The sequence below is a fragment of the Nicotiana tabacum genome, chromosome 15 (assembly GCF_000715075.1).
Source record: "Nicotiana tabacum cultivar K326 chromosome 15, ASM71507v2, whole genome shotgun sequence".
NCBI lineage: Eukaryota > Viridiplantae > Streptophyta > Magnoliopsida > Solanales > Solanaceae > Nicotiana > Nicotiana tabacum.
In genome coordinates, this window is record NC_134094.1 from 69,584,457 (window position 1) to 69,597,957 (window position 13,501).

General features: G+C 36.9%; 1 protein-coding gene across 3 annotated transcripts; it reads right to left on the minus strand.

Moving 5' to 3' along the window:
• Window positions 1-784: 784 nt before the first annotated feature.
• Window positions 785-3,488, minus strand: LOC107812296 (11-beta-hydroxysteroid dehydrogenase A-like). 3 transcript variants are annotated; one of them, XM_075230869.1, is made up of 6 exons: window positions 3,061-3,488; window positions 2,441-2,627; window positions 2,051-2,136; window positions 1,764-1,895; window positions 1,503-1,664; window positions 785-1,129 (listed from the first exon to the last, which is right to left on the minus strand). In XM_075230869.1, exons 1-6 carry the CDS (start codon window positions 3,253-3,255, stop codon window positions 914-916), a joined length of 978 nt encoding a protein of 325 aa, XP_075086970.1. In that variant the 5' UTR covers window positions 3,256-3,488; the 3' UTR covers window positions 785-913. The 3 variants fall into 3 exon arrangements, with proteins under 3 accessions (XP_075086970.1, XP_075086969.1, XP_075086971.1); XM_075230868.1 differs by having other exon boundaries at window positions 2,435-2,627; window positions 3,061-3,481; XM_075230870.1 differs by having other exon boundaries at window positions 936-1,110; window positions 2,435-2,627; window positions 3,061-3,478.
• Between the last annotated feature and the right edge of the window lie 10,013 nt (window positions 3,489-13,501).

Genomic DNA, 13,501 nt, shown 5'->3' on the forward strand with positions numbered 1-13,501 from the left:
CATCACGAGGATGACGTCATGACAGGTAGAGGTAGAAATATCGAAGGCTCAATTCGTTTCTTGTCATTACACTCCAAAATAACGAGGGGACTATCTGTATACGGTTAAAACCGGGCCCACCCGATTTTACTATTTGACCGAGACCGGGAGACTGCATCGAAGGATGGCCTCGTAACGGAACAGACTAAGTCACGAGGACAAGGTACCGAGTTCAGAACCAAGGTACCTATCGAGATCGAGGCTAGTAGCGATCGAAGCCAAATGAGACAGACATCAAGCAAGATCGAAGGTAGCATAATAACGGAAAGGCGAGATATCCGTGACTGGTCGATGATCATGGCATAAATCTCAGTGAATGGTCGAGGATCATGGCGAATCTCGGAACGGATCAAATCAGAAACGGTTAATTAGCTAATCATGGGATTTTCTTCAGTAATTAGAATCACACCATAAGTGGGATTCCTCTACTATATAAAGGGGGGTTCTAATCATTTGTAGAGCACGGTTCACTGAGATCAAAGTAATATAATTCTCTTTCTCGTTTATACTATTGTTTATCAGCTTGTTATATTTTAATTGTTCTAGCATCAACCAGTTCGAGGGTATCAATATCGAGGGCTGAGTTCATTTCTCACACCGGTTTGCTTTACTTTATAGTTCATTTCTATTATTAATCCTCATATTTATCAATTGGTATTAAGTGAAATCACATATCCTTAGAGCCACATTATAAATTTAATTGTTATTCAATTTTAAGGGTAAACAAAGGGTTCACTTTTGATCATGATAAAAAGAGTAAAATCTTCGTAGAAAAGTTTACAGTAACATAAATATAGTCGCAAGCTAACCCAGCTACTTAACATAATAAGAGCAATAACATCAGTTAGATATCCACTCCTCTTTTTCCACTTCTTTATGCTTTCTTGGCTTGTGATTGTAAAGCACCGGTACACAACTTCGACATAAATGTACGATTAAACCATTCAAACGCTCGAGGGCACACAGTTTTCGCGAAAAACAGCACCCAAAAATATTTTGGCTCTGTAATATATCTCTTTTTCCGGCATATTGCACTTACAATTGATTTTGCACAGTCACTAGAACTGATAACTGGGAGAACAACAACATTCTGCAAATAAAAATAAACGAGGAGATACGATTTGAACACTGATTAGTAATAAACTTAAAAATTTACTGCTTGCATAAAAATTCTTTTATAGTGTTAATGTTTATAACTTTAAGTAACATAGAAGTGTTAGACTGGGGGAAAATTAATAATCAGATGTCAGTGCATTAGTAAATTAAGAATCTGGAAGGAAAATTTGAAACTTTTGGTGGTCAGTTTACCTAAATTATTTAGACAGAGTTGTGCATGTACTAGATAGTAGGCTTATAAATAACAGGGATTGAAACTTGTAAGCCCATCCTTCAAGTTGTTAACCAACTAAACCGCCATATAAATTGAGAAAATAAACAGTGAAATTAATGGTTGGTTATCTTACATTAGCTAATTCTGATTCAACTTGCAAGACCCCATCTTTTAGGTGCTTTCCTCGTGTTATTTCCGAATCAGTAAATCCTAACGTTGCAATGGTAATTGAGATTTCCGGAGCCAATTCAAGTCTCATGGTCTCGTAAAAGCCTATTAATGCAGCTTTACTCGCCTGCAAAACCAATACAATTAATTAACATAACAACAATATAATTAAAGAGAAGAATTAATTAATTAAGGGGTATAAATAAAACTAAAAGTAGTTTCTTACAGTATAGAAGCTTAAAGATGGCGGGTGCAAAATTGCCACGGATGAAGAATTGACAAACACCTTCCCTCTTGTCTTCTTCAGATGAGGAATTGCAAAGTAAGTTGGGTAAACAGATCCCCAGAAGTTGATATCCTTTTATCCCAAACCATATCATGCAATAGGCAAAAAAATAGTAACGAAAATTAGTTCTACTTTATTTATTTTCAAAAACCTTCAAGGAAATAGTTCTACCTTTTTATTTATAGTACTATATATTAATTTTGAAATGATGCCTACGTAAACATTACCATAACAGATGTAAACTTCGTAATGTCCGTCACATCATTTATAGAGCACAAAGAGGTGATTCCAGCATTGTTGACGAGATGATCCACTGCATGCATGTAATTATCAACCTCTTTTACCGTGAGTACTTAGTTAATTATGGGAATAGAAAATATCATAAGACTATACTCATCCTATTCGGATTTAACTTACAATGTCAAGAATTTTACTCTATTAGTCTACTTTAATTATCTCCCCTTCTTATTTTAATACTAGAGTTTATGTCATGTGAAATGATAGTGTAAGTAATTTTACACTATTTGACCTACGATAACATGTAAATCTATGTACCAAGATCAATAAGCTTAATAAATGGTAATAAATTGGAAATCAGAATAGCTAATTACAACGACCGAAATGATTGACAGTTTGATCAACAAGTCGCTTGCAGTCGTCAACATTGGATACATCAGCTCTTATAGAAAGCACATCCGGAGACCCTAAGCACATTGCCTTCTCCGCTACTTTTTGAAGCTGCTCCTCCCTTCTTGCCACTATTACTATTGAAGAACCTCTTCTTGCATATTCATAAGCCAATTCCTATTAATACACAAATATAGTTTTCAAAAATTGATACAGAAAGAAGGAAGAAGAAAAAATATGAATTAAGTTTAATATATAGTATATATACATAAAAAATAATTAAAATAGTAAATACACTGAAAAAATCAAGGGAATTTTAGTATATATGCAATAAAAAGAATTTAGTAATCTAGATAATGACATATTTCGGCGAAGGAGTGTCAACTGACACATCTCGGATAAGGAACAACATTCTTGTTTACTATAAAACATATTTTTTCAAAAATTCGGAACCTTTTCACAACAGAAATGTTTTTTTTCCCTTAAAAACCACTTCCATATTACAAACTTCCCAACATATAAAACACCATGCATGTAAAGGTTATGTCTAATGGGATTTTTTAAACTTAAAAAAGGGAAGAAAGAAAGGAAAACTAATAGGACGACGAACCTCCCCAATTCCTGATGAAGCTCCAGTGATGAGAACAACTTTTCCTTTCATGTTCTCACTTACCACAAGCCTATACAGAAAAAGAACGATCCTAAAGATGCAAAAGAAGGGGAAAATGACACAGAGTGTGCCAAGAACTAATGGAGAAATGAGTAGAGTAGTGAGAGTGTGAAAAAAATAGTAATTAGAAGCCATAAATGTGAACTTGATGTCAGTCGCCTTCTCAATAATGGTGGGAGATTGTCTGTTGGGGAACCAATTTATAGAGTGCAGGTTTCACTCCAATGAACAGCTCATATATAGGAGAGCAATAAAAACCTGGCCAGAACTCGATGGATGCATTAATTTTAGTTAATTTAACTCTAGAATTAGCATAATTCATAAATTGAAGTGAGTTTGATTAGTTTTTATGTTCGGTATCCTTGCTATATGTACTCCCTCACATCCCATTTAATTGTCATTTTAGCCTTTTGCACTCCCTTTAAGAACATTAGTATAAGAGTTACTTGAATTAATTGTGTTTTTATTCTTTGATTTCTCAATCATAATACCTATTTCTAAAATATTTAGGCGAAATATATAAACGACCCCTCTAAGTTGTTCTGAACGATCAGACAAGCACCTCAACCTCAACCGACCATTTTATATTTTGACACTTATAGCCCGTAAAAAATAAGCCTCCTCAACAACCGAGTCCAATAGACCATTCGACTTGTCAAATTAACCGATTAGAAAATGACACCTATAAATTATAATAAAAATTTGACAAATGTAATTAACAAAAAAAACACATTTAAAGCAAAATAAAAAATAAAAAAATTTTACTAATTAACCTAACGTGAGACTACCCCTCCCTCCCATTCATCTTCTTCCTTCTACCCCCCCCCCCCCCCCCCCGCCTCGTCCCAACAGGACCTCTTCTCACCCCTCGTCCCAAAACCATCTCTTTTCAAAATTTAACTCTAAAATCAACCAAGGACCTCGTCGGAAAAGGTCCTTTTCGGAAACCTACTTTCTCTCTCTTCATCTCCGTGTGTTACATTTGAGAGCTCATCCATGTTAATATTGACGAAGCTCGGCAGCTCCGGCGACCTCTATCTCTCTACCTTTTCGTCTTGAGTCTTCTCTCTCTCTTATTTCATTGATTCAGAATTTGTTTTCAATTATTATTCTTTTTGGAGTATTCTAAATTTTTGGGTAAATTTTTCTTGAATTGGTGTCCAGTTGATTACTTGATTCAAGCAATCGGGTTTCAATTGTTTCTAACATGGATGGATGAAGTAATTCTGCTGAGATTTCATGAGTTTTGAGTATAACAATTTTTTGGTTAATGATTGGCTTTAATCTGATGGAAAATTTTGTTTTGCTAATGTGGGTTTGACAGCCATGGTGGTGGCGAAGGCGGCGATAATGGCCAACTGATTCTGTAATTGTTAGAAGAAGATGTTGGAATTTTGGGGCCAATTCAAATTAATTCTAAAAAAAAAAAAATTTACTTGGTAGGCAACGTGCGTTTCAGTCTGTGTATCATACGGGAAATGGGTGACTAGGCCGGGTATTTACTTGATACATTAGACAGCTACTTGAAGTATTAAAATGGTAGAAAGGTTAGTTAAGGTGTTTGTTTGATCGTTAAGGACAACTTAAATAAGTTATTTATGTGTTTCACCAAACATTTATTAGAGCAACAAAGAAAATATTTAAAAAGAATTAATTTTTTTCCTAAAGTGATAAGTATTTATTGGAACAACTATTTTAGCAAAAGTACCAAGTAAATTGAAAGAAGTATTACTCCCTCCATTTTAATTTATGTGAACCTATTTCATATTTAGTCCGTGCCAAAAAGAATGACTTTTTTCCATATTTGGAAAAAATTTACTTTTATGCAATAATTTTTAACCACACAAAATATACGTGCCTCATTTTACACCACAAGTTCAAAAATTTTCTCTATTTTCTTAAATTTCGTGTCCAGTCACATGAGTTTAAACGGGGATTATATTTTACGTTTTAAGAACGATATATGATGTTACTCCTCTATGTTTTCTGAAGTACAAATATTAGTTAGAAGTTATTATAGATATTTTGCTTTTCTTAGAATTTTATTTTATACATCAAGTGAAAGAAAATCAAGTTCAGTACAGTTAAATAAAGCATTTTGCACATATTCTGTGTTTTATTGGCTTGTGTACGCAGTGAGGAAGATTTTTCCCATTGCAGATTCAACGTGGGCTTTGCGGAGCCACAAGACCATAGTTTCCGTTTTGTACCTTATGTGTGGGAAAACAAGTTTTGTAAAAGTTAATAATCTTTCGACTCAACTGTTTTTTATTAGCTTATTCTAACAAGGATGGTATATTTTCAACTCTTAACTTTATATTTATATTTATTGATATAATTTTATAGCTATATAAATATCATGACATAATTAAAATTATAAATTTTAAAGGTAATTATATATTTTAAAAAACTTTGTATCTAATCAAACAATATCATAAAAATTAAACGGAGAAAGCTCGCGTTCTCAAGTCAGAATCCGCAGCATATACTACTCCCCCTGTTTCAATTTAGATGACACACTTTTCTTATCAACCCGTTCAAAAAAGGATGACACATTTCTATATTTGAAAATAATTTTTAACTTTAAACTCTTTATTTTACCCATTTTACCCTTAGTGAGAAGCTTTTATAACCACATAAATGTCATGACCCACAAAGCTTTTAAACCTTAAGCTTTTAAGACCACAAGTTTCTTTTTTTCTCTTAAACTTTTTGCCGAGTCAAACTATCTTATCTAAATTGAAAGGGGAGTAGTTTTTTAACATATCACTGTGTATACGGTCAAAATCAATTTTTGCCCTCCGTATAATTAATCGAGATTGGAACATGATGGTCCGAAGTTCATCATTGTAATATCGAGCAATGGTGCGAAGTATATGTTATCGAGCTCGAGACCCAGAGACCGATCAAGATCGAGGTCGGCCAAGATCGAGCTCGAAGACCCAGAGACCGATCAAGATCGAGATCGGCCAAGATCGAGATAGGTCAGGATCAAGATCGAGCCAAGAAACAAAAAAGGTGTTATAGCCGCAATAAGGGGGGAATCTCGGCGAAAATCACGGCACAAATCAAGGAGAGATTAATTAGCCAATCATGTAATTTCTTACTGTATTTAGAATTGTATCATAAGTAGGACTCCCCTACTATATAAAATGGGTCTAATAATTGGTAAAGGGCGTATATTCGCACAATAAAAAGCAATTTACTATTCTTTTCTTTAGGTTCTCAATACTCTCTTACTCTGCTCATATCTCATTTGCTATTTCATTCGGTTCGAGGGTAACTCAGCTCGAGGGTCAAAGCTGCACATCTCATTTGGTTTGCTTTTATTTTTCTTTACAGTTAATTTTAATATTAATTTTTATATTTATTCAGTTTGTGCCAAGTAAAATCACGTGTCTTTAAAATCACATATAAATTTAATTGTTATCCGTTTTTATGGTAAACACAATATTTTCTAAGACTGACCGCATGGAGATCTTTAGTGACGTCAAATAATGGGACTGATACGAAGTGACACATGAATGATCGATGAAGAGGCTCAAACACCAAACGAAGATACTGAGATATTGTCAGGTTTCCAACTTAGCTTATAAAAAAAGTGCATGTGATGAAAGGGGTACATGCAAATTACTGAATTGGAAGCACGGCGTAGAGGACCGAGGCATGCATTCAACATGGTTTTCCAAGTACGTAAACGGCAGAATGATGTGAGAAGACAATAGCTTGCGACTTTTGCGTGACAATAAAGTGTAGATTGGCGGAGCAAACGAAAAATGAGTTGATTTAATGTACATTCACTATCTCGAACTTAAATGTACTCCTTCCGTCTAAGTTTACTTGTGCTCTGTTGACTTGACACACTCATAATAAATAATATGATAATTTTACTATATCATTCTTATTTATTTTATGTTTGAAAATAAGTAATATTTAATAAGAAGGGTAAAATAGGTATAAAATGGTAAATTATCCACTGGTTTTCCAAACTAGACAAGTAAAAATACATATCTATTTTTAGTATAGTGGACAAGTAAATTTGAATAGGAGTATTAACTTCTTCTTTTTTTATATATTCTGAATCTAATTCAACTTCAAAATTAACTCTTGAGATTGTTTGATTATTATATGCAGTGGAAGCAATTTCAATGTTGAAATTAGGGGTGGCATATGGGCCGATCCGGGCCCCAAACGGGCCAAGTGGGCCGGTCCAAATAGTTCCGGTCCCGGCCGGTCCCTAACTAAACGGGTCAAACGGTCTCGGGCTAAATGGTCTTTTTCTAGGAACCGACACTGGGCTGGGCCCACGAACTCATGGTCCCGGGCTAAATGGGCTAAGTGGGCCCAACAGCTAAAAAATTTTTTTAAAAAAAATTAGAATTGAAATTAGGGAAAAAAAGATGTAAAAACAAATATCTAAGGCAATGCCTTGTAAATTTTATTATAGAATTGTGACCTAAACTTTTTAATTTAAAATTTAAAGACAAAAATATTGTAAAGAGATATTCAAAGCAATGCCTTGTAATTTTATTATAACATTAAAAGAATATGACAATATCTTTCTTAGTCTTCCTCCCCCTATGGAATGAGAACAACAAGGTGTTAATACCACCATTGAGAAGAAAAAGAAACTAATCAAGATGTGCCAAAATACAAGTTACATAATACATACTAATTTTTGTTCATACAAGTTACATGGTATCTCTTACAAATTTTATAAATCCTTCAAGGTTCGGAGGAATTTCCGTTGGTAGTGGCAAAAAAGTAGCTTGGTCATTGCCGCTTTCATTGTCGGGCAAAGCAGCATCCTCCGCAAGTTCAGCTAGCAGTTCTTTGTAAGCTTCGTCTTCCTCTGGTTGTGATTCATCAAGTCCAAAATTTCTTCTTTTCGAACGGATCCAATCTCTGAAAAGTACCGATTTTTCCAAGCTCTCCCTCATAGACGTTTTATAATCACCGAGTTGAAGTCTTACTTGACTGAAAGCGCTCTCCGATGCCACTGTTGAAGCTTGAATAGTTAAAATATCTCGGGCCATCCTTGAAAGAACCGAAAAATATTTTTCTTTGTCCTTCCACCATTGCAAAAGATTAAAGGAGCCGTCGAGATTCACTTCCTCAATTTGCTGCGACAAATAAACTTCAAGCTCATTTAGTTGTGAAAAATTATTACTACTAGAACCTTAAGAACCCCTAAACCCTGCCCAAGCACTAAGTGCTCTTACTCCCACAGTTCTTTTAGATGATTGAGAATCAGAAGAAGAAGGAGTTCGAATATTTGGTCTATCATGATTTAATGCAACTTGATAAGCATTATAAATAGTTTGAGCATTTATTCTAATTGACAGAATCAAAGAATATTTGTCCACACAGCAAGTCCTGGTCCCGCCAGAATCTGGTAGACCACTGCTACTCTATCTCTCCATATTATATGGGGCTTTCGGTTGTGTCTTGGGACAATACGATGAGACGTGAAGGAAAGAACATGCCATATACTATATAAGCAAGAAGTTCACACCCTACGAAGCACTGTATTCTTCGCTGGAACATACCTGCTATGCTTTGACTTGGATAGCCCAGAAACTGAGGCACTACTTCTGTGCCTATACCACATATCTCATATCATGGGTGGATCCTCTGAAGTACATCTTCCAAAAACCCATGCCTACAGGGAAGCTGGCAAAATGGCAGATATTGTTGAGTGAATTCGACATCATCTATGTGACTCAGAAGGCGGTTAAGGGACAAGTATTAGCGGATCATCTTGTGGAAAATCCTGTATGAGGAGAATACGAACCACTAAAAACGTATTTTCCTGATGAAGAAGTATCATTCGTAGGAGAAGATATCGCCGAAGCCTACAACGGATGGAGAATGTTTTTCGATGGAGCCGCAAACTTCAAAGGAGTGGGTATTGGAGCTATTTTGGTGTCAGAAACAGGTCAACATTATTCGGTATCCGCAAAACTCAAATTTCCGTGCACCAATAATATGGCAGAATATGAGGCTTGCATATTGGGGCTCAATTTGGCCGTTGACATGAATATCTAGGAATTACTGGTAATTGGTGATTCAGATCTTCTGGTACATCAGGTGCAGGGAGAATGGGCTACAAAGAATACCAAGATATTACCATATCTATATCATGCGCAAGAGATGATGAAGAGGTTCACGAAGATAGAGATTAGACATGTCCCGAGAATCCAGAATGAGTTTGTAGACGCATTGGCCACTTTGTCCTCCATGATACAGCATTCGGACAAGAATTTCATCGACCCCATTCCGGTAAGGATTCATAAACAACCAGCTTACTGCGCTCATGTTGAAGAAGAAGTAGACGGGAATCCATGATTCCATGATATCAAGGAGTACTTGGCAAAAGGAGAGTACCCGGAGCATGCAAATCATACTAAAAAACGCACGCTCCGAAGATTGTCCAACCATTTCTTCCAAAGTGGAGGAATTCTATACAGAAGGACTCCAGACCTAGGGTTATTACGGTGTGTTGACGCCAAATAAGCTTCCAAACTGCTCGAAGAGATACACTCTGGAACTTGCGGACCACACATAAATGGTTTCGTTTTAGCCACGAAGATACTGAGGGTAGGTTATTTTTGGATGACTATGGAAACAGACTGCATCAGGTATGTCTAGAAATGTCATCAGTGCCAAATACACGCAGATATGATACATGTGCTGCCAAATGAACTCAATGCAATGAGTGCACCTTGGCCTTTTGCCGCTTGGGGAATAAACGTCATTGGACCAATCGAGCCCACCGCTTCAAATGGGCACAGGTTCATTTTAGTGGGCTTAGACTACTTCACAAAATAGGTCGAAGCTGCATCCTACAAAGCTGTAACCAAGAAAGTTGTCGCAGATTTTGTTAGAGATTGTATTATTTGCCGATTCGGGGTTCCAGAGTCCATCATCACCGACAACGCCGCCAATCTCAACAGTGACCTAATGAAAGCTATGTGTGAGACCTTCAAAATCAAGCACAAGAATTCCACAAAATACAAGCCTTAAATGAATGGAGCCTTGGAGGCCGCAAACAAGAATATCAAGAAAATACTGAGGAAGATGGTAGACAACCACAAGCAATGGCACGAGAAGTTACCATTTGCCTTATTGGGGTACCGTACCACAGTCTGCACATCAACCGGGGCAAATCCCTATTTGCTGGTCTATGGTACCGAAGCTGTCATTCCTACCGAGGTTGAAATTCCTTCTTTAAGAATTATACAAGAAGCTGAACTCAGTGATGCAGAATGGATAAGAAGCCGCTATAAACAATTAGCTCTCATTGACAGAAAAAGAATGAATGCAGTGTGTCATGGTCAACTCTATCAGAATAGGATGTCTAGAGCTTTCAACAAAAAGGTCAAACCTAGACAGTTCACACCGTGGTAGCTGGTACTGAAGCGGATCTTCCCGCATCAAGATGAAGCCAAAGGAAACTTTTCGACCAATTGACAAGGGCCCTACATGATTCACAGAGTACTAACAGGAGGAGCACTCATACTCGCAGAAATGAACGGAGAGGTTTGGCCAAAGCCTATCAATTCAGACGCAGTCAAAAGATATTATGTTTAGGAATATTCGCATTTCTTCATCTGATGTAATTGAACTACGCTCGACCTGATTCCCATTTAAGAGGGGATATGTAGGCAGCCCTGTGGGTTCGGTCACATTTCAATAAAATTTTCATTTTTCCCACAACCAGAAACTGGGGCAGAATGTTGAGGAGGACCCTCAAAATTCCGGAGCAAATCCAGCCAACGTCATCATATACAGTACGGTCAGAGAATCGCCTCAGTATACAGGGGTAGAATTTTGAGAAGGACCCTCAAAATTCTAAGGAAGTCGCAATGTCTCTAAAGTGTCACAGTCATTGGTTCATCTAATTTATCTGATATTGCATACTAATGTATTTTAAATAACTACATTCATCATATGCACGCACATTTTCGAAAGCTTTATTTTTATGAAACAGCCAGATGCTACCCGCGGTAACTCAAGCAGGACTTCGATACAGAGCAAAGCAAAGCAGGCAGGCGGAGGAGCGAACCAACCTTCCCCCGTAAAACTCATGATTGTCCTTTGGATGCAGGAACAAGAAATATTCTCAAATTCGGGCACACCTCGGAATAACTATCTTCATAATGACAAAGCTGTCAAGCGCAAACACATTTCCAACTAAAAATACGCTGCTACTACTTATTATCTGTTCATTACATGAGACTAAGTATTGTCTCCATCTTGCATAAGGCTAAGACCTGCCTCCTTAATTGCATAAGGCTAAGCACTGCCTTCCCCTGCATGAGACTAAGCATTGTCTCCATCTTTCATGAGGCTAAGCCCTGCCTCCTTAATTGCATAAGGCTAAGCACTGCCTTCCCCATCATGAGACTAATCATTATCTCCACCTTTGCATGTGGTTAAACTCTGCCTCCTCAATTACATAAGGCTAAGCACTACCTTCCCCTGCATGAGACTAAACATTGTCTCTATTTTGCATGAGGCTAAGCCCTGCCTCCTCAATTGCATAAGGCTAAGCACTGCCTTCCCCTGCATGACACTAAGCATTCTCTCCACCTTTGCATGAGGCTAAGCCCTGCCCCCTCAATTGCATAAGGCTAAGCATTACCTTCCCCTGCATGAGACTAAGCACTGTCTCCCATTTGCATGAGGCTAAGCCCTGCCTCCTTAATAACATAAGGCTAAGCATTTCCTTCCCCTGCATGAGACTAAGCATTGTCTCCCACTTGCATGAGGCTAAGCCTTGCCTCCTCTTGCATGAGACTAAGCATTGTCTCCCATCTTGCATAAGGCTAAGCCCTGCTTCCTCCTTGCATGAGACTAAGAATTGTCTCCCATTTTGCATGAGGCTAAGCATTGCCTCCCTAATTGCACAAGGCTAAGCTCTGCCTTTCCTTGCATAACACCAAATGCTATGCTACTTGAAATCTAGCATTATTTTCTATTTTTCTCGGGGCTAAGCTCTGCCCCCGATCTTACACAAGACTAGGCTCTGTCTTGTTTCGCTTCACATATGACCAAGCCTCATGTCCTTGCATCTCATGGGCTGAAATATCGCCATTCTGTCCAAAGGCGTCATAGTCCGAAGGCATCATCCTCATAACCGGAATACACCTTGCCATGGCCTGAGGATCTCTCAATATTGCACATCATTATTCAAAGGCATCATAGTTTAGAGGCACCATTTTCATGGCCCGAGAACATCATTTCATGGCCTGCGAATCCCTTATCACGCAATTCATGGCCCAGAACATCATGGTCTAAGGAAATCATCCCCATCGTCCAAAGATAGCTTTCATGGTCCAAAGGAAATTTGCATCATGTTCAAATTATCGCAATATACACCTACATGCATTGTATTTATGTTTTGCAGGTAATCCAGGAGGTAACCGTTCTCCCAACGGGAGCAATCTTCGCTCCAGTTTCCGTTCACTATTCACACCCTGTAACCACCTCAAATACAGCCAACCACCATCCATTACCCATTTCCACTTGATGACTGTTCAAATACCCATAACCGTTCCAAGGTACATTCATTCACAACTCCGATGTCGTCCTATCTAGAAGAACCTGTCCATTCCTACAACAACTCCATCGGCTCAGTTCACCGCTGGATCCAGAACTACACACGCCCTGATTCCTGTAAAAACAGGGATATGTAGGCAACTCAGAAACCGGAGTTCGGCCTCCATTTTTCAAATTACCCCATTCGGTCAAAATCGGTCATCATTTCTTTACCCGACAACTCTTTCATCATTCCCGGGTAAAGAGGGGCAGCTGTTGATACCCAATTTTTCCCTCATATTTTTAATATATATATTTTTCCCTCATATTTTTAAAATATATATATACTTTTAAAATAGTATATTTGCATTATCATTTAGTTTATAAACCTATACAAGCTTTTTTTCATAATGTTTCATAATTTTTAAAGGCCTGAAATCAATTGTTTTTTTGCATTTTATTGTATAAATATCCAATAATTATCCTTCAAATTATTTTTATGATAATTTAATCATCCAAACTTATCATTTACACCAACATGTATGTTTTTAAATATTTTACTGCATGTTTTATAATTACATTTGCACTTTTAGGCTAATTGCACATTTTTGCAATAATAGACCATATTCATGTATAATTACATTATTTATGCAAAAAATGACTTTTTATATTTTTATAATGTTAAGTAATTATTTTAAATCATTTTAGTGTACAAATAATATTTTGTTATTTATTAATTACTTTTATAAATTATTTTTTTATTAAATATTGGGTATTTAAAAACTAGCCTAAAATCCTACCTATTTTCGGACCAATTACAGGCCCAAAGCCTAATACA

Excerpts from the sequence above, each read along its gene's own strand:
- LOC107812296 (XM_075230868.1), bottom strand. The coding sequence starts at position 3,255 with ATGGCTTCTAATTACTATTTTTTTCACACTCTCACTACTCTACTCATT. Across the intron at positions 1,896-2,050 it reads CGAAGTTTACATCTGTTATG|GATATCAACTTCTGGGGATC; the intron begins GTAATGTTTACG and ends TTGGGATAAAAG. Across the intron at positions 1,130-1,502 it reads TTGAATCAGAATTAGCTAAT|AATGTTGTTGTTCTCCCAGT; the intron begins GTAAGATAACCA and ends TTTTATTTGCAG.